The sequence below is a fragment of the Myxine glutinosa genome, chromosome 2 (genome assembly GCF_964187855.1).
Source record: "Myxine glutinosa chromosome 2, kmMyxGlut1.1, whole genome shotgun sequence".
In the NCBI taxonomy this organism is placed as follows: Eukaryota; Metazoa; Chordata; class Myxini; order Myxiniformes; family Myxinidae; genus Myxine; species Myxine glutinosa.
The window spans coordinates 169,944,028-169,966,687 of record NC_136262.1 but is presented as its reverse complement, the minus strand read 5'-3'; the positions used below and the strand labels follow the sequence as shown (position 1 = coordinate 169,966,687).

Sequence of the window (22,660 nt, the reverse complement as noted above, 5' to 3'; positions counted from 1 at the left end):
CATACATACATACGACTATGTACATACATACATACAAACATACATACATACATACGACTATGTACATACATACATACATACATACATACGACTATGTACATACATACATACAAACATACATACATACATACATACATACGACTATGTACATACATACATACTACTATGTATATACTATGTACATACATACATACTACTATGTACATACTATGTACACACATACATACTACTATGTACATACTATGTACATACATACATACTACTATGTACAATGTACATACTATGTACATACATACTACTAGGTACATACTATGTACATACATACTACTATGTACATACTATGTACATACATACTACTATGTACATACTATGTACATACATACGTACTACTATGTACATACTATGTACATACATACATACATAATACATACATACTACATACATATATATACATACATACTACACTACTATCATACTACTAACAGCATACTTAAACATAGTGAGTATAACTACTTCAGTAATATCATAACAGAATGTTATTTTATCAGATTGGCAACTCTTACAAAACAAAGCTCTTGTTTTTGGGGATCTCATGAGATTATCATAAAATCTCATGAGAAATGCAAATAGGAGATATTTTTGTGAGGGCAGAGATAATGTACCTCCTGAGGATGACAAAAGGCCACACAGGCCTTGGCCTGTGACCAACATTCCCATGTGAGAGAGCACTGCTTGAGAGGCAAGAGTGCTGGGAGGGCAGTTTGGCACTTGTTTGATGGGCCGAATGGCCTTTTCTTGCACTTTTTTTTGACATTGTGACATTATGAATGAGAACTTAATTGTGCAGATTGAAATGATAAACAACAAGTCAACGCAAAATCATGGCCAGTAACCTTCCTCGTAGTTAACTCCGCCACCAAAGAAGGAAGTTATGTGTTCAACCCTGTCTGTCTGTGAACAAGACATCTCAAAAAGTTGTGGACGGATTCAAACAAAATTTAGCGGAGAAGGTAGCGCATGTGACAAGGACGAAATGATGAGATTTTGGTGAAGATCCGGATCCGGCTAATATATATTTTAAGTGATTCTTCACCAGTGGGAGAAAGGGCCAAAAACGATAAATAGCAGGATATCTCAAAAAGTTGCGGACGGATTTGGACGAAATTTGGTGGGCCGGTTGGGTGTCTGACAAGGACGATTTGCTTCGATTTTGGTGAATATCTGAATATGGATTCGGATATGAGAATTATTTAATTTTCTAAGTGATTCTTCACCATTGAGAGATCGGGCAAAAAGCGATACATAACATGATATTCAAAAAAGTTATGGACGAGTTATGAATAAACCTGGTGGGAGAGTTGGTTCGGTGACAAGAACAAGCCGATTCGATTTTGGTTCAGGTCTGAATCCAGATCCGGTCTCTCAGTGGGATAGAAACCATAAACCTTTCAGCAGGCAAATTCATTGTCAGCAGGAAAAAGATGTAAAGCATCCCATAACAATTCCTATATTGTAGCAAAATGTAGACCCCCCCTGTTATACACTTAAAACCCCCCGTTACACGCTCAAAACCCCCTTTTACGTGCTTAAAACCCCCTGTTACATGCTTAAACCCCCCCTGTTACACGCTTAAAACCCCTGTTACATGCTTAAAACCCCCTGTTACATGCTTAAAACGCCCTGTTACATGCTTAAAACCCCTTGTTACACACTTAAACCCCCCTGTTATACACTTGAAACCCCCTGTTACACGCGTAAAACCCCCTGTTACACAAGGATTCAGTGATGTTATTCACTTTGATAAAGGTCAGTTTTTGGAGGCCATTTTACTTCAGGGAAGGTCATTTATATTAATAGAATTGTGAAATATAACATCTTCATCATCAATCCACATATCACAGTAAAGCCCAACTCATGGAGCATTCAATTGTGTTATTCAATTTGGTGGGAATCAAACTTAAGGGTCATTTTACCTCAGAGACCGTGACCACTCAGGTGTGTCGGGTTTATAACAAAAAGGTTTAAAACCTTATAAAACATCTGGTTATTCCCAATTTTGTGTCAGCAGAGTCTTAGACAGCTTGAGCAACTACTAAATATGGTACCGTATCAGACTTTGAAGAACTTTTTTTAAAGTAAGCATCCAAGGCCTTAGAACCGATCTGCGTGTACAGGCTTGAGACGTTGCTAATGGGGACGGACATCATAGCTCATAAGATATAAAGCCTCAGCCATGGGGTATTCAATGATATCATCCAACTTCATGAAAGTCAAACTTTAGAGGCCATTTTACCTCAGAGACCGTGGCCGCACTCACGTGATCATTTCAACATGACCAGCTTCCAGAGTTTTCAGAGCAGAAGCTTCAAACTCACACTTCGATACTGTCTCGAGGGTGCTTAAGCTGTCTGCCAAATCTCATAGTGATCGGTTTAGTAGTTCTGGAGAAGATTGTTTTATGTTTTGGACAAAATCCAACATGGCCGCCAATACAGGATTAAATCCACAAAAACATTGGTTAGTTCCAAGGGTGCTATAAACATGTGCTGATTGACATAGCAGATTGACATAGCCAGCTGAAACCATTTTTCCTAAAGTCGTTACACAAAAATCTAGAATACTCGATAAATAATAATAATACGACAAAAATAATAACTATCAGGGACCCACGGAATCTCCGCTCATGTAAAATATGACTTAAAGTCCTAAACTCCCCCAGTACTTAACCTCAAGTACTTAACCACCTTCTCCTCTTCCTCCTCCCAACCCGAAGGATTAAATCCCCTCCCCACTTCAAGCCTTAAAACCCCTGTTACACACTTAAAACCCCCTGTTACACACTTAAAACCCCCTATTACACACTTAAACCCCCCTGTTACACACTTAAAACCTCCTGTTACACACTTAAAACCCCCTGTTACATGCTTAAACCCCCTGTTACACACTTGAAACCCCCCTGTTACATGCTTAAAACCCCCGGTTACACGCTCAAAACCCCATTTGACGTGCTTAAAACCCCCTGTTACATGCTTAAAACCCCCTGTTACACGCTTAAAACCCCTGTTACATGCTTAAAACCCCCTGTTACATGCTTAAAACCCACTGTTACATGCTTAAAACCCCCTGTTACATGCTTAAAACCCCCTGATACAAACATAAAACCCCCCTGTTACAAACTTAAACCCCCCTGTTACAAACTTAAACCCCCCTGTTACAAACTTAAAACCCCCTGTTACATGCTTAAAACCCCCCTGTTACACACTTAAAACCCCCTGTTACATGCTTAAAACCCCCTGTTACACACTTGAAACCCCCTGTTACACACTAAAAACCCCCCTGTTACACGCTCAAAACCCCCTTTTACGTGCTTAAAACCCCCTGTTACATGCTTAAAACCCCCTGTTACACGCTTAAAACCCCCCTGTTACATGCTTAAAACCCCCTGTTACATGCTTAAAACCCCCTGTTACACACTTAAAACCCCCTGTTACACACTTAAAACCTCCTGTTACACACTTAAAACCCCCTGTTACATGCTTAAACCCCCTGTTACACACTTGAAACCCCCCTGTTACATGCTTAAAACCCCCTGTTACACGCTCAAAACCCCATTTGACGTGCTTAAAACCCCCTGTTACATGCTTAAAACCCCCTGTTACACGCTTAAAACCCCTGTTACATGCTTAAAACCCCCTGTTACGTGCTTAAAACCCCCTGTTACACACTTAAAACCCCCTGTTACACACTTGAAACCCCCTGTTACACACTTAAAACCCCTGTTACACAATTAAAACCCACCGTACAAATAATGTTACACACGGATGGACAAACAAGCGTAATATTATACAGATAATAATCCAAACAAGAACAATAGGTTTCCTGCCTGTCAACTTGGAAGTGTAATCAGAATTACAATGTTGTCCTACTTGTGCACGTGTTGAGTGTTGAATGTTAATTGTTTCAGTGATGTCTGTGAAAAAATTGCATCGAAAGAAGAAACAAGTACAAAAGGTTTTAATTAAAACAAAAGCCGCGTCGATGTTACACAATGCCTAGATGCAGCTGTGCCTATAACGTCGATGTTATAGGCACAGGACATTCCTATTGATTCGATTACTTGATGTTATTTTTGTGCAAAGTGAAAATATATCTCGGCAATTTCCCGTGTGTGGCGACGAATTTTTAATACTAGGGCATGCCCGTACTATATATATATATCTAAAATTATATCCCCCCCCTCTATTTACATGAAATGGTTTGGTCCAAAGCGAACGGCTTGCGAGTACGGTGACAATCCCCCCCCTCTATTTACATGAAATGGTTTGGTCCAAAGCGAACGGCTTGCGGAGTTTGGTAAAGAAATCGCCATAGCGTGCACAAACGCGCAGGAAAGCGAAAGAATCGCAAATTAGTTTTAATTAGTTTTAAAACATAGTTTAACGCCAACATAGTTTGCCAACGTGAAATAAATGAATACGCTCTCAAATGTGCCGTCCGAGGCAGAGTCTGTTCGCCACGTTCGGCACACGTGATAACTCGCTGCTCTCTGATTGGTTGAATCGTTTTTTGGACATAGCTCGGTAACTACTTGTCCGATTAATATGAAACCTTGAAAAGGCACATCCTCGGGTCCCCAGCAATATACCTGGCAAGTTTCAAGTATATCGGACCCGTGGTTGTCGAGAAACAGCGGTCACAGACATACAGACATACAGAGATTACTGGAATTATAGATAGATATCTCGGCATTTTCCCGTCTGTTATTTCAGGCGGTGTATGACTGACCATGCCGCGATTGAAAAAAATATATATCTCGGCAATTTCCCGTGTGTGGCGACACGTGAACGAAGCTATGCTCCTCTCTCCACATTATTGTGACGACGTATAAATTAAATATTTCATCGTGACGATTGTCATCAAATGGACGAATTTTTTATATATCTCGGCATTTCCCCGTCTGTTATTTTGGGCGGTGTATGACAGACCATGCCGCGATTTAAACAAAATATATATATCTCGGCATTTTCCCGTCTCTTATTTCGGGCGGTGTATGACTGAGCATGCCGCGATTTAAACAAAATATATATATCTCGGCATTTTCCCATCTCTTATTTCGGGCGGTGTATGACTGACCATGCCGCGATTAAAAAAAAAATATCGCAATGGACTTGAAGTTACAGGCCTTTGAGAATTCATTTCGTTCTATAAAGGGCAACTTTCATCGGATTTTCTTCCCGTTTTTTTTCAACCGAGTCTAAAACTATGTTAGCGACTGTGAAAAATGAAATGATATATCGAATTTGATTTTAAATAGAACTGTGTGAGAGAGGAAGACACCACGGGCCTACAAAACAGGTCTCAAAGCTATGCGAGTTAATAAAATGGTGGATATTTGTTTATATGAAGCCTCTCCCAGAATGGGTGGAGCTATGGTTCCCAGAATGGGTGGAGCTTTGAGGTTTTGTCTTCTCTGCAAGAACAAGAAGAAGAAGAAGAAGAAGAAGAACAAGAAGAACAACAACAACAGCAGAGGGCACTCTATGACCAGCGTCTGCCACGCGGCTAAAAAGAAGAGCCTGAGGTAAAATGCAATATTGAAAGGCATATAAATAGACTAAAGATTCTCTCGATTGATGAATATTATTGATATTGTTTGAGCATTACAATGGCAAAATGGAGTCTGGGAGGTCGGCGGTTTGAACCCCGGTCAAGTCATACCAAAGACTTTAAACATTACGTGCTGCTTCCTTGCTTAAATACCCAGCATATAAAAATGATAGAGCACGGACAAACAACCCCATAGGTTGGCATCCATGGGGAGGAGGAAATTCCTCCTTGATTGTCCTTGTATTGATTGTCCTTGATTGTCCTGAGTATCGTTGAGAGACAGGAAGACAAATGATGAATTGCAAAAGATGATGGGAATAGAGCCTGTGATTGGTGCTGTGAAGAGGAACAGGTTGAGATGGTTTGGTCATGTGTTGAGGAAGGATGAAAGTGACTGGTTGAGAAGAGTGATGGAAATGAATGTAGAAGGAAGTAGAGGATGGGGAAGACCGAGAAAGATTTAGCTAAAGATGGTGGAAGAAGAAATGCGGGCAAGGGGGTTAACATGGGGAGATGCAGAAAATAGGGCGAAATGGAGAAGATTGTCATGGGGACCGCAAGGCTAACCCCCGCTCTAGCAGGGAAAATGGCCTTAAAATGCATGTTGTGTGTTGTTACTGTATTGTCCTGCTGAAGCGGAAAGAAAGGCGATGTAATAAATATGATATTGCTGGGGCCCTGAGTGTTATGGGAAGTGACGTCACTCCCCCTCCCCCTCCCCCCCCCCCCCCCCCCCCCCCGTGAAAGGCAGGTCTGGTGTTGTCTCCTGTATCTGTCAGATCGTGTGCTTGATTTGTATCACAGCAACTAGATGAGCTTTGGAGCCTGTAAAAAAAACATTGTTGCTATCTGTAATACACCACACACACATACACACACACACACACACACACACACACACACACACACACACACACACACACACACACACACATAAGCATGCACGCACACAAGCAAGCACAAACACACATACACACGCACGCATGCATGCACACACGCACCCACACAAGCACACACGCACGCACACACATACACACGCACACACACGCATGCACGCACGCACACACACACACACGCACACACATACACACACACACACACACACACACACACACGCATGCACGTACACACACACACATACACATGCACACACACACACACACACACACGCACGCACGCACACAAGCACGCACACAAGCAAGCACACAAGCAAGCACACACACACACATACACGCACATGTACACTCACACAAGCACACACACGCACAAGCACGCACACAAGCACGCACACACACATACACACACACATACACATGCACACACACATGTACACAAGCACACACACACGCACACACACGCACACAATCACGCACACAAGCACGCACACACACACACACGCACACATGCACACACACACGCACACAAGCACACACACAAGCACACACACACACGCACGCACACAAGCACGCACGCATGCATGCACACATGCACGCACACACACACATACACACGCACACGCCATTATAGATCATATTGAATATGTCCATGCATTCTGCCCTGTCTATCATCACCCCGTCCCCCCTAACCCCAGACGCCATCTCCCAATCTCCCATTCCCATGATATGATGACTACCTTTGTTTTAATCCGTATCGTGGCGACGTCAACCTTCTCATTGGCATCGACCACAGTGGCTTCATATGACTTGCCGTCATGGAGCTGAACCTTGATGAAACGCTTGTTGAGTACGACATGTGCATTTGTAACCACGGTGCCATCGTCAGAGACAATAAAGCCTGAGCCACTCGCCACTGAAATGTTGCGGTTGAAGAATGGGTGTCTGCAAGGGGGAAGAGGGAGCAGAATTACTCAAAACATCGAGATTGGTGGTGCAACAGATCTCTTCCTAAATGCTGAGCTATAACCAACCGACAAATCTAGATCTTCGTCTCAATACTCTTACTAAGTTAGAAACGTATTGCGAAATAAACAAATCACATACCCAGACCTTGTAAGAACACCGGGGACAGTTACAAACAAACAAACTAGTGAAGTTCTTTGCATTTGGTCACATCCAATTGAGAGGAAGCTAGTCTGCCCAAGGTCTCACGCTCCCGACAAGAAGCTCAAGGCCTTGGCAATGGCTTCTCTTTTTCCTCCAAGTGCGTCAAGCACAAGTCACTCCCATCATCGTCTCATGGTTAGGGTTTTCCGGTGGTAGCCACTGTCCCGAATCTCTCCAACTTGAGGAAATAATCATCGGAACATGCTCTCTATTTATTACGTACAAAATATGATGGAATGTTGACCCCTGTGCTCCGTAGATGTCCCTTCCATTCCTTCTGCTTACTCCTATCTCTTCCCAAACATCTTTCTCTTCTCCCACACCCCCCTACCATTCTTTATCTCTCTCTCTCCTATTGCCAAGCCTTCCCTTCCCTTTTTCAATTTCAACTTTCTCCATTGCGCTCCCTCTCCCAATAAATATGTAATGAACAGAAATCTTGAAAAACCGCATAGTTCAGTAAATAAAGTACAGTAAAATATTCCCCAGCACTTTGGCACCTTGTGTAGAGTTCAATATGTACCACAGCAGGTACGATGCGCTCAACCACATCCGCAATGAAGTTGAACTTATAGCGGAGACTGCCATTGTGTTCCTCTGCAATCGCTGTTGGGAAGAAAGAGGGAAAGAAGAAGAAGAGGTCAGTGAGTGAAGCGCAAACAAGTTGAAGCAGTTACTGAAACAGATTCCACATGGTTCACCTCAAAAAACGGAAATAAAGTTTCTAATTTTTAAATAATTGTAATTTCAAAGGGTTGAACGTTGAACACTTGGAATGTACAGTAACATTTTATTTGTTAGTTGCTTGATACTGGGTGGCTCAAGCAAGGCCAACCTCATTGAACAATCAGAGACAGTGCGACAGCCACGTGTTTAGTTCGACTGCCAAGATGAGAAATTGTGTCTTTTTAGTGATAGTTGTATCGTTCTAAAAGTGTCATTTTACCACAAGGTAGGGAGATCTTAACTCGTGTGATTCAATTGTCGGTGGAGGAGTGTAAAAACTGAATGTATTCAATTTATGCATGAGAGATCTCCATGAGATGTACTAACATCCATTTGTAGTTGAGCACCCTTCAGCTACAAGAATCCTAGGAGGGCAAGTATTGGCCCAGCTATAAACTTGGCCTGTCACTTGTCATATATATAATATTGGAAATAATATTTCCACCACCATGCTTTACAGTTGGTATCAGGTTCTTGTGGTCAAATGCTGTCTTTGGTTTTCGCCAAACATGTCTTCTGGTACTGTGGCCAAATATCTCTACCTTTGACTCATCTGTCCAGAGCACATTGTTCCAGAAGTGCTGGTCTTTGCCTTGGTGTTCATTGGCAAACTTTAGTCTTGCCCTGATGTTCTTTCTGGACAGCAAAGGTTTCCTCCTGGCACACCTCCCATGTAGATCAAATTTGTGCAGCCTCTTTCTAATGGTAGACTCGTGCACTTTGACATCAACAGTGGCAAGAGCTACCTGTAGGTCCCATGATGACATTCTGGGGTTCTTAGAGACTTCTTTCAGCATCTTGCGGTCTGCTCTCGGGCTGAACTTGCTGGGGCGGCCTGGCCTGAACAAGTTGGCAGTTGTTTGGAATCTTCTCCACTTGTAGATGATCTTCCGGACAGTCGAATGATTGATTTCAAATTGTTTGGAGATCTTTTTAAATCCCTTCCCAGACTCATAGGCATCTATAACCTTCTTTCTGAAGGCCTCAGAGAGCTCTTTTGATCTAGGCATGGTGATGCCGCACACTTCATCCACAAAGAGCAAACCAAACTAAATGTCTGAGGTTTATATAAAACAGGTTCCTCCAAGATCCTCTCTAACGATGTTCTAATCGTTTGCACCTGAGCTGGTGCACCTGATTCTAATTTTAGGTATTTGAAGTAGTGATAAATGTAGGGGTGTACTTACTTTTTCCACATGCGAAATTTGCATTTATGTTTATTTAAATTATACAATGGACTACAAAATGTAAATGTTTCATAATATTTGTTATGTTATATCACCTTTGTCTGTCAATATTGTTGAAATGAAGATACAGATACAGTCAACATACAGCTATTTGATCTTAATTTCAACAATATTGATAGATAAAGGTGATATAATACAACAAACATCATGAAACATTTACATTTTGTAGTCCAAGGAATAATTTAAATAAACATAAATGCAAATTTCGCATGTGGAAAAAGTAAGTACACCCCTACATTTATCACTACTTCAAATACCTAAAATTAGAATCAGGTGCACCAGCTCAGGTGCAAATTAATAGAACATCGTTGGAGAGGATCTTGGAGGAACCTGTCTTATTTAAACCTCAGACATTTAGTTTGGTTTGCTCTTTGTTGTTGAAGTGTGTGGCGTCACCATGCCTAGATCAAAAGAGCTCTCTGAGGCCTTCAGAAAGAAGATGATAGATGCCTACGAGTCTGGGAAGGGATTTAAAAAGATCTCCAAACAATTTGAAATCAATCATTCGACTGTCCGGAAGATCATCTACAAGTGGAGAAGATTCCAAACAACTGCCAACTTGTTCAGGCCAGGCTGCCCCAGCAAGTTCAGCCCGAGAGCAGACCGCAAGATGCTGAAAGAAGTCTCGAAAAACCCCAGGATGTCATCACGGAACCTACAGGTAGCTCTTGCCACTGTTGATGTCAAAGTGCACGAGTCTACCATTGGAAAGAGGCTGCACAAATTTGATCTACATGGGAGGTGTGCCAGGAGGAAACCTTTCCTCTCCAGAAAGAACATCAGGGCAAGACTAAAGTTTGCCAATGAACACCGAGGCAAAGACCAGAACTTCTGGAACAATGTGCTCTGGACAGATGAGTCAAAGGTGGAGCTATTTGGCCACAGTACCAGAAGACATGTTTGGCGAAAACCAAAGACAGCATTTGACCACAAAAACCTGATACCAACTGTAAAGCATGGTGGTGGAAATATTATGGTTTGGGGCAGCTTTGCTGCATCAGGGCCTGGGCAGCTCACCATCATAGAATCCACTATGATTTCTTCATTGTACCAGAGGGTGCTTGAGGATAATGTGAGGCCATCTGTCGGGAAGTTGAAGCTCAACCGAAGGTGGACCTTGCAACATGACAATGACCCTAAACATACCAGTAAATCCACCAAGGAATGGCTGAAAAGAAAGAATTGGAGGGTTCTGGAATGGCCAAGTCAAAGCCCGGATCTAAATCCCATCGAGATGTTGTGGGGGGATTTGAAACGAGCTGTGCATGCAAGAAACCCCTCAAACATCGCACAGCTGAAAGAATTCTGCATGGAGGAGTGGGCAAAAATTTCTCCCAGTCGATGTCAGAGACTGGTAGACAGTTATAAGAAACGCCTACTTGAGGTTGTTTCTGCCAAAGGGGGCAATACCACCGATTAGAGCCAAGGGTGTACTTACTTTTTCCACATGCGAAATTTGCATTTATGTTTATTTAAATTACACAATGGACTACAAAATGTAAATGTTTCATGATATTTGTTTTATTATATCACCTTTATCTATCAATATTGTTGAAATGAAGATCAAATAGCTGTATGTTGAAATATGTTGAAAAAGTCTAAATTTTACATGGGGTGTACTTACTTTTTCACATGACTGTATATAGTGAGAGTGGTATATCGTAGTGAGAAATCCCAAAAATCATTTTCGTCATTCCACATTCCATTCCACAAACCTTCTGCCGCATATTTTCCTTACCCACAAACCCATTATCCGCACAGTCCCCCAAAACTGTTGCAAACTGCTTCATGGGTGCCTGTAGCAAAAGTTTGCACCAAAACTGGTGCTCGCGTGCCGATTCTGTTCATGAGCGGCCCGCGGGCTGTTTCAGGCATAGTTCTGAGCACCGATCGAAGAATATTGTGCCAAGATCCAGCACAAAGGCAGCTTCGCCCATGGATGAGGGGAGGGTGCAAAGCAAGGCGTGGGGGAATTTCAAGATCTATAAAAAGCCTGTGTGTAAAGCCTCTCAGAGAGAATGGTGTGGGAAAGAAAGGGCTGAGAGATTTGAAGCTTTGCTCCTTGAAAGAATCACAGACTTTGCTAGGTGCTCGATCGATTATTAGTATTCGCACAACGCGTGTCTCCTCTCGTCCTTCTGTCCTCTCATCCTTCCTTCTTTGCATTCTTCCCTCTGTCATTCCTTTCACTTTGCTTGTTCTCTTGCGTTATTTATTTCACTTTCCTTCGCGCTTCGCTGTTCATTTCCCGTCACATGATTCGTCTTCGGCATTCATTCTTTCCTGCGTTTTTCCGTCTCCATCCTTCCTGCGAGAAAGATATGATTTCTTCTTCTTATCTTCCTTATCTCTTTACCTTCCGGCTTGCACACCTTTGCTTTCATGTCCCCATCTCCGATTGCTACGTCGCTGGACCGTGTGACCCATATACAACACACTGGTTCCCTGTCAGGAGACACAAGGCATACGTGCCGCAAGTGATGTCACTGCACCATGGGGAAACAACGGTGCCGCAGCTGTATGAGGTACAAGAGGGGAGCGAGTGCAGAGGATCCCAGTTTCAGTCCGGACATGGGTGCCAGAATAAAGAAGTGTATGATGTGCATGGGGTCTGTCCTGTCCACATCTATTTATTTATATCTCTGCTCATCTTCGTCGCCAATCATTCATCCCATCATTCTTTGCCAATCATTCATCTCCCTTCTACATAGGATGCATGATACCAGCATATGTAGTGTCGAGTGTTGTCATTGAAGATAAGGTTCTGAGAGCAGGTCTGTCACGTCGGGGATAAGGGGGAATTGTATACATGCTGTAATTTTGTGCATGTATGTCATTTAATTGTTTTTTTCTGCCTGTAAATACCTGCTTGGCCAGCCACTGTAAATTCTTGCATTTTTGCTACTGCCAGTAAAGGCCATTTCTTTAAGGAACCATGGCCTGAGTTATTCTATCCACTCTGATGGCATTATACGAATGCTGAGGCGTTTGGCCAGGTCAGATTTGTTATCTAAGTTCGAACTCAGACGTGGTTACGTAATGTTGGTTTCGCTTGGCCGACTGACTAAGGTATGTTACGTTACCACTGGTACAGTTTCCCTTTTGCCTCGCTTAACTCACTGGTACGGTGAACTGACCTTGGGTGCGAAAATCCTGCCAGAGTTGAGACCTGAAAATGGCGTCCGTGGTCTCTTAGACACGCCGTCCTGGTCTTAGGGCAGGAGTGGCCGCTAGTAATTATAATAGTCTAAGCAGATAACTGTCTCCATAACTTCCACTTCCAACCTCCAATATGCACCAACATGCATCTTCTTGTTATTATTAACCACCCGAATAAGCAACCTATTTGTGAGTCTCCTGGCATGTTTCAGACATGTACAACCACATCCTTCCTCTGGGCCTCCTTCCTTGACAGGGGAAATACAAGACCTAACACATACTGTCCCACTTGGTCCAATCTAGTTTCCGAGTTGAAGAACATCCTGCATCTTTTTTTCTCTGGGCTCTGGACAATACTTCTCATTGGTTGTGAATTCAAATCTATGCTGTTAAAACTTCTATTTACATCTTTTTATAAGCACAAATAGTATAATAAGGGATGCTGGAATAAGATTGCAAAATCACCTGAATGCCCTTTTCCTGTACCTGCACGTCTTGATATTTCACTGTATTATCTTAAATCAATTCCCGTAACCGTTCTGAGGATCGTGCTTCCTGAGCCAGTCCTCAAGGTGACATCTCACCACCATCTCGTAACTTTTCTCACTCTTATCTGTATATTATTTGTTTGTCATCCCTCATCCGAATCCATGATCTTTTCTACCCTCATTAACCATCCCCAAGCCCACCTCTTTCCAAGTTGCTGGGTTTTCACCCCACTCGCTCACCCTCTTCATTTTATTTTACCCCGCGCAAGCGAAGCAAAGAGTGAGGTTAAGCAATTGGTTCATGTCCGTCCATCCATTTGTCTGTCTACAAATGTCAGTTAAGGGTCGTCAGTTTATGATTGAGGAACAACTTATTTAAATTGAACGTTACATTTTGAACACGAATCAGACCATAGATAGGAAGACAAGTTTGCCCTTTTACCATACCTTAGCTATGAATTCTTCCCGATCACAATTGCGCAGAGAGGAGCGAGATTATATTTTTACTTTGTCTGCCTGCCTGGCAGTTAAAAAATTTGAAAATGATTCCATACAGGAAACTTACTGTTTTAAGGACGTTATAAATGACACAAGCAACAGGCATGAAAAAGTAATGTAACGTGTTATAAAGGGTGATGTAAAATTCACTGCGTGATTCAAAAACGATGGAAAATCCCAAAATTATTTTATTTATACCACTTTTAGAATCTTTATTAGGTCATCTCATCTCGATTCTCGAAGAGATGAACTTATAAAATGGGTCGGATGTCTGTCCATCTAGGCGTTCGTCCGTCTATTAACTTTTTGCTATTTTTGCTACTCCTCCATTATCACCTGGCTAATTGTTCTGAAACTTGACATGTGAATATAAGACAATATCCCGCACAGTCAACTGTGCTTAAATTTTTCCGATTTTGAATCATGGATGCTCTCGGGGAGGAGGGGGAGGGGAGAGGGCTGCAAGTTAACCCCCAAACTTTGGATCCTTATTGTCCTTTGTTTACCAACCGATTGCTCTGAAACCCAATACAACCCTTTGGTCTTTGCTCGATGATCCACAGGATGACTCGGGCTTAGATTTTTCGATTTTGGATCAGGGAGCTCCTGGGAGGCGGGGAGGAGGGGGGGGGGCGTTCCCCCAAATCAGTAGCGGTCTGATCTACAACCTCAAGAGATGAGCAGACAACTCGGGGGGGAGGAGGGGGGTTATTTTTAAAATCTGAATTGAATTATATACTTGAACACTGAAGAACACAAATCACCTTTTTGTCACTTCCAAGAACCACCCGTTTAGCAGTACTTGGGACATTTTAAATAAGGTATGTATTAGGGTGGTATACAAGAATTCTTCAAAAGCACTAAACTTCCAGAAGTTTTTAAAATGATCTTTAAAAACATTATTCTATTAAAATTGAAGTATGGTATATACTTCAGCACTTCGTGGGGCATCGCGTTCTATGAACTCTCCAGTTTTATTTCTTTCTCATTTAATTTGTCATTTCTTCTTCTTCTTCCCCATGTTTCACTTACACTTCTGTGGTTGAGAGTTTCTGCCTATATCCATCTTATTTACACCCCCTTGCTCTCATTCTTCCCAATCTATAATAATAAAAGGCAATGTCCGTCCATCTGTCTCCTCCATAACTCCAAAACCACGAAACCTAGCAGCCCCAAACTTTGCATGCATACACCTGGACCTCCAACAAATTGCAAGGATGAAAACTGGGTGTCTGGGTGTGTTATAACACCCTTTTAGAAGATGATTAACAAGGTGCTCATAATAAAAAACCCGATGTGGTGGCTTACCAATATGGCGGCCCGCCGTCTTGGTCAGCCCACTGCATCTCGCTGGGTTATTAAGCCGCCATTTTGTTTCGGCCGACTCAAACGTGCATTGCCTTGGAAATACGATCGATTATCATTTCCCGCCTCCACCCTCCCTTCTTCTCTCCTCCCTCATTTCTCTCTCTCCCCTCCACCCTCCCTCCTCTCTCTACCCTCCCACTACCTTCCCTTCTCCTCACCGTTTCCCTCCCTCCCCCTCCCCTCCCCCACACCTTTCCTCCCTCCCCCTCCCCCTCCCCTCCCCACCCCTTTCCTCCCTCCCCCTTCCTTCCCCCCTCCCCCTTCCTTCCCCCCTCCCCTTCCTTCCCCCCTCCCCTTCCTTCCCCCCTCCCCTCCTCCTCCCTTCTCGCCTCCTCCCTCCCTCCCCTCCTCCCCTTATTCATATTTCCGTCAGGAAGCGACTCATTGTTACCCAGCAAAGCCGGGTACCTTTGCTGGTATGTATATATATATGTATATATATGTATATATATGTATACATACAGTATGTATGTATAATATATATCTATATATCTATATATATATATAATCTATATATATATATATATATATATATATATATATATATATATATATATATATATATATATATATATAGCAGTAAAGTATGTTTGTTTGTTTGTTTGTCCTCTTATAACTCGAGAACTACTCTTCGCAGAGCAAAACCAAAGGCATATTCGGAATTAGTACGTCTCAGAGCAACTACAGCACACCTTAAAATTTAAAAAACGTCGCGTTTTAAAATTATGACGTCATCAGCGTATTTCGGAACGTTAATTTTTCAACTTCATATTCGGAATCAGTACATCCCAGAGAAACTTCGTAACTTTAATTTTTCAACTTCATCCGATTGATATGGGACCAATGGCATGTGACAGAGAGTGAAACAATGCCATTTGACGACAATGACTTCCGACTTCTGGGTTTGGAATGCGGGACCAATGCCATTTTGACAGGGAATAAAAAATAAATGCGACATTCAATTGATGACAATGACTTCCGACTTGACTCCCTCCTCCCCCTCCCCTCCCCCCTCCACCTCCCCTTCTCCACTCCCCCTTCTCCACTCCCCCTCCCTCCCTCCCCTCTCCCCTCCCCCCCAGCCCTCCCCCTCCCATCCATCACCCTCCCCCTCCCATCCCCCACCCTCCCCATCCCCCCCTCTTCTCCCCTCTCCCCTCTTCTCCCCTCCCCCCCTCTTCACCCCACCCCTCCCCACCCTCTACTCCCCCCCCGTTCCCCCTCCCCTCCCCCCCCGTTCCCCTCCCCTCCCCTCCCTTTCCCCCTCCCCTTCCCCCTCCCCTCCCCTCCCCTTCCCCTCCCCCTCCCCTCCCCCCTCCCCTCCCCTTCCCCTCCCCCCTCCCCTTCCCCCTCCCCTCCCCTTCCCCCTCCCCCTCCCCCTCCCCCTCCCCTCCCCCCCTTCCCCCTCCCCCCTTCCCCCTCCCCTCCCCTTCCCCCTCCCCCTTCCCCCTCCCCCTTCCCCCTTCCCCTCCACTCCCCCTCCCCCTTCCCCTCCACTCCCCCTCCCCCTCCCCTCCCCTTCCCCCTCCCCCTCCCCCTCCCCTCCCCTTCCCCCTCCCCCTCCCCTCCCCTTCCCCCTCCCCCTCCCCTCCCCTTCCCCCTCCCCTCCCCTTCCCCCTCCCCTCCCCTCCCCTCCACCGCCCGGCAATGCCGGGTACTTCTGCTAGTATATATATATATATATATATATATATATATATTAGGCTAATGCTGTCTGCCTGTTCTCCCACCTTAAAACATGGAGACACTCCTCGGAGAGAAAACAAATATCAAGTAAAAGTTGCTTCAAATTAATGCAAACTTCCGGGAATTTTTTTTTTTTTTTAAATCAGATAGAAAATTGAACCGGGTGGTGTATAGGCAACAGACAGCTGCCTCAATCACTGCTGAATTTTTTTCTTTCTTGTTAAGAAATATATAACCTCCAATGTGTGATCTCTTTCAACCTACACAAGAATAAAAGGTTTATTTTTGTTTTCTTTTTTATATCGTGGTATTTTCCCACGGGCTTCTGCTCGTGTTCTTTATTCCTCCAAGTGTCGCTCTATTTTGTCTATCGTGCTGTTGGTGTCCCCCCCCCCCCCTCACCCCCCCCTCTTTCTACTGTTTTTTCCGTTCGTTCGTTATGTCGCTGTTCTGTTCTGTATTATAGGTCATCCATGAGCCTAGACTTTGTATACATATACAAATCTGAAGCCTTTTCACTTGTCTGCCCATGTTTGTCTATTCTCTACCACACAAGTGTCTTACGTATTCAGTCTTTTCTTAGATGTCTGTCTCAGTATCAACAAAACGAGCTGAAATTGGAGTTGGAGAACTCTGAGCCTTTAGGGATTTTACAAGGAGGAAGCACCACACCCCATATTGCAAACATTGTGCATTAAGTCATTCACATTCAGCCATCCACAAATTAAGGGTTTTGTTTTGTGTAGTATGTGCAAGGTAAATTTTAACTGAAAAAGTGAACGAAACAGTAAAATAAGATAACACAAACGATACAAATATGCAAATTACTGTACTGATTCAGCTTGCAGGGTACATGCGAGGTGGTGGAGACTATTTGACCATCTGACCATCGCACGCACGTGTGGGGCACATGACGACGCCTTCATAGAGGCAAAGCAACCCGAACCCGACCAAGTCCCATTCACGTAACATAAAAATATACATTATTGTACCACAAATTGTTACTTACTGTGTGTGATAAACCATTCAGCACCTTTGAGACACCATTACCTTTTAGCTCTACCATAGAGTGCCATATAATATTCTTCTTCTTCTTTCATATGCAGCACAAGGCTGTCGGGTAGCATCATTGGCCGAGAGCATGGCTGTGACACCGATGCAGTGCCCTCCATACCATAAAGGAAGGATGTCATGGAAAGACCTTTAAAGAAGATCTTTTTGAATGAAGGTGGGAGAATGAAAATCGCGTGGATGTGTTTTCAGGTGCTTTTTAACTCTGCCACACATTAAAAATGATAGGTTAGTATATGCACCGGTTGCAAAAGCATTTTGGAAATAAGAACAATCATCTCACAGCCATATCCATGCCAGTGCTGTAACGTTCAACATCTTACTCTAATTCACCAAATGTCTGTCTGTGTTCCCAGGTACCGCAAAAACGACTGAACCAATCACAACGAAATTTTGGGTGGGTAATCCTGGGACCCCCTGGAGTAAAATAGGCTATATTGTTTTTCCAATTTTTTTTTCCAATTCTTCCAATTTTCCAGTATTTCCAAACACGACGGAATAATATTTACCGACATGAACAGTGATGTGGCATTTATTGAAATTCTACAAATACTGTTTAGATTTTGATGATTTGCATGATACGATTTAACGGATGTTTAAATAAATCGTTTAAAATAAAAAAAGCCTTCAATTTCTGATATTTTGCCTTTTCATTTGGGCCTCCCAATTGAAGCCCGCCCGTAGGGCGGGTACCGTTGCTAGTCTTACGATAATTCACCAAATGTCCGTCTGTCTGTCTGTCCGTTCCCAGGTACCGCAAAAATGACTGAAACGACCGCAACGATATTTTGGGTGGGTAATCCTGGGACCCCCAGGAGTTAAATAGGCTATATTATTTTTCCAATTTTCCATTTTTCCCAAACACGATGGAATAATATTTACTGATATGAACAGTGATGTGGCTTTTATTGAAATTCTACAAATACTGTTTAGATGTTGATGATTTGGGTGTGATATGATTTAACGGATGTTTATATAATTCGTTTATAATAAAAAAAGCCTTCAATTTCTGATATTTTGCCTTTTCATTTGGGCCTCCCAATGGAAGCCCCGCCCATAGGGCGGGAACCATTGCTAGTCTTACTATAATTCACCAAATGTCCGGCGGTCTGTCTGTCCGTCTTTTCCCAGGTACCGCAAAAACGGCTGAGCCAATCACAACGAAATTTTGGGTGGGTAATCCTGGGACCCCCTGGAGTAAAATAGGCTATATTGTTTTTCCAATTTTCCAATTTTTCCAAACACGATGGAATAATATTTACCGATATGAACAGTGATGTGGCTTTTATTGAAATTTTACAAACTAGGAACGGTACCCGCCCTACGGGCGGGGCTTCAATTGGGAAGCCAAAATGAAAAGGCAAAATATCAGAAATTGAAGGCAGAAATTTTTTATTTTAAACGATTCATATAAACATCTGTCAAATCATATCACACGTAAATCATCAAAATCAAAACAGTATCTTTAGAATTTCAATAAAAGCCACATCACTGTTCATATCACTGTGAATTGTGATTTTGCTTCATTGTGATGTTTGTGCGGCGATGGGCAGTGTGTACAAAGGGCAGGGACTTAATGAACGCGAGCTGATGACTCGCGCTTACTGGGAATTCCTCGTTCGTGGGACACTCTCTCAAGCCCCAGTCCCCATCACGGATGGGGCTTAGCGGTTTACCCGAGCATGACGGCGAAGGGTAAGGTACACGCTGGCCCGTCCAGTGTAGCACGCGTGCGGCCCCGGACATCGAAGGGCATTAAACGTTCATTAAACATTAAACGTCCATTTAACATTAAACGTTCATTTAACATTAAACGTTCATTAAAGGATTACGAAACGAAAAACATTACGAAATTACGTTCACACCGTCACGTCAAACACTACCTTGAACACATACATCGTCACAACATCGTCACAATGAGAACATCGTCACAATGAACGTTATGCGAACGCGAATGTTATGCAGGAGTCCAAACCGGAGAATGCTGGAGACCAAAGCTGAAATTGGGAAAACTAAATAGCCTATTTTACTCCCAGGGGCCCCAGGATTACCCACCCAAAATATCTGTGCGATCGGTTCAGCAGTTTTTACGGTACCTTCGAACAGACAGACGGACATTTGGTGAATTATAGTAAAGATACTGTTTAGATTTTGATGATTTGCGTGTGATATGATTTAACGGATGTTTATATAAATCGTTTAAAATAAAAAAAGCCTTCAATTTCTGATATTTTGCCTTTTCATTCGGGCCTCCCAATTGAAGCCCCGCCCGTAGGACGGGTACCGTTGCTAATCTATTAAATGTATCGTCCGTAGATCATCTGTCAAATTTATTTAGTTGTTTTATTATCTATGGCACAATGGCGTCACGAGACACCAATTCTGGCATGGACGTGACTGATGATTCATGTTTTGTTTTCGCCATGCAAAAAGGTGCACGGAGAATGAATGGCGTCGGGATGATTGAAATGTAGAAACACTGAAGAATTTAATGTTAGGATGCGGAAATTCCATTGACGTTAGTAAGAGGTTGTTGGATTCTGGTACCGCTTGGTAGTTCGTCCAAATGGGCGCCCGTTGCTTGGTCTTGCAGTGCGGTGTGTACCATGGAAAGGTTTACATCTGCAAGCACAGAGTAACAGTACAAATATGGCCATCCAGGAAAGAAAGCAGAACAAATTGACCGAATCCCAAATCATCCGCAGCTGGCACCGGGCAGACATTGCATCGAAAAGCGCGGCCTGCCTCGGAAGCATGTCCTAGAATCGGAAGGTGGACATTGAAGATAGCACGGGGCGTTTTGGGAAGAGTATAGGTGAGTTAACTCCGGCACCCTGGAACAAATTACTAACTCCTGCCTTAATCGGGCGCAGTCGAACATCGGTCCAGCCCAGCTGGTTCGTGAAAGACTTCGGGCCAAAAACGTTCCCCGGCCGACGCCACAAGCAGGTTGGAATATTTGTGGCCATTCGACAAGTATTAGTACTAGTGGTGGGCCAAGAGGTACGTATACTCACCTTTAGGCTGTATAACCTGGGTTGCCTAATGGTTAGGGCGGCGGGCTGGGGATTTTAAGGTCCTGAGTTCGAATCCTCTTGAATTAACGCCAGGTGTGGTTGACTCGGTCTGTTATCCTTCCGAGGTCGGGAAAATGAGTACCAGACAACTGGTTATAGAGAGGCACTCACAGAAGAATGATGCAACCAGCAGCCGGGTGGCTGCACACGAACCACCCACCTGGGTTAGAATCCTGACCCAGCTACAAACTGCCACAAACCACCCACCTGGGTTAGAATCCCGACCCAGCTACAAACTGCCACAAACCACCCACCTGGGTTAGAATCCCGACCCAGCTACAAACTGCCACAAACCACCCACTTGGGTTAGAATCCCGACCCAGCTACAAACTGACACGAACCACCCACCTGGGTTAGAATCCCGACACAGCTACAAACTGCCACAAACCACCCACCTGGGTTAGAATCCCGACTCAGCTACAAACTGCCACGAACCACCCACCTGGGTTAGAATCCCGACTCAGCTACAAACTGCCACAAACCACCCACCTGGGTTAGAATCCCGACCCAGCTACAAACTGACACGAACCACCCACCTGGGTTAGATTCCCGACACAGCTACAAACTGCCACAAACCACCCACCTGGGTTAGAATCCCGACTCAGCTACAAACTGCCACAAACCACCCACCTGGGTTAGAATCCCGACTCAGCTACAAACTGCCACAAACCACCCACCTGGGTTAGAATCCCGACTCAGCTACAAACTGACACGAACCACCCACCTGGGTTAGAATCCCGACCCAGCTACAAACTGCCACAAACCACCCACCTGGGTTAGAATCCCGACCCAGCTACAAACTGACACGAACCACCCACCTGGGTTAGAATCCCGACTCAGCTACAAACTGCCACAAACCACCCACCTGGGTTAGAATCCCGACCCAGCTACAAACTGCCACAAACCACCCACCTGGGTTAGAATCCCGACCCAGCTACAAACTGACACGAACCACCCACCTGGGTTAGAATCCCGACCCAGCTACAAACTGACACGAACCACCCACCTGGGTTAGAATCCCGACCCAGCTACAAACTGCCACAAACCACCCACCTGGGTTAGAATCCCGACCCAGCTACAAACTGACACGAACCACCCACCTGGGTTAGAATCCCGACTCAGCTACAAACTGCCACAAACCACCCACCTGGGTTAGAATCCCGACCCAGCTACAAACTGCCACAAACCACCCACCTGGGTTAGAATCCCGACCCAGCTACAAACTGCCACAAACCACCCACCTGGGTTAGAATCCCGACCCAGCTACAAACTGCCACAAACCACCCACCTGGGTTAGAATCCCGACCCAGCTACAAACTGCCACAAACCACCCACCTGGGTTAGAATCCCGACCCAGCTACAAACTGACACGAACCACCCACCTGGGTTAGAATCCCGACTCAGCTACAAACTGCCACAAACCACCCACCTGGGTTAGAATCCCGACCCAGCTACAAACTGCCACAAACCACCCACCTGGGTTAGAATCCCGACCCAGCTACAAACTGACACGAACCACCCACCTGGGTTAGAATCCCGACCCAGCTACAAACTGCCAACCTGGTGTTTCACAGACAGGGTGGTTCATCGTCCCGTCTGCCGGAATTAGTTGATGGACGTTAAAGATCCCACGATGTCCCTCTCGAAGAGTAGGTAAGACCAAATTCTAA

General features: G+C 44.1%; 1 protein-coding gene across 4 annotated transcripts in view; it reads right to left on the bottom strand.

Moving 5' to 3' along the window:
• The window catches only part of LOC137418465 (serine protease HTRA1A), a 39,325-nt gene that overhangs the window by 14,477 nt on the left and 2,188 nt on the right, over nucleotides 1–22,660 (bottom strand). For 2 of the 4 annotated variants that reach the window (XM_068104528.2, XM_068104525.2), the window contains exons 2-4: nucleotides 20,461–20,535; nucleotides 8,171–8,276; nucleotides 7,241–7,445 (exon numbers count right to left, since the gene is read on the bottom strand). In XM_068104528.2, coding sequence (XP_067960629.1) covers nucleotides 7,241–7,445; nucleotides 8,171–8,276; nucleotides 20,461–20,535 — 386 coding nt within the window. The remainder of the gene's footprint in view (nucleotides 1–7,240; nucleotides 7,446–8,170; nucleotides 8,277–20,460; nucleotides 20,536–22,660) is intronic. The other 2 variants (XM_068104527.2, XM_078771915.1) reach the window with 1 other exon arrangement.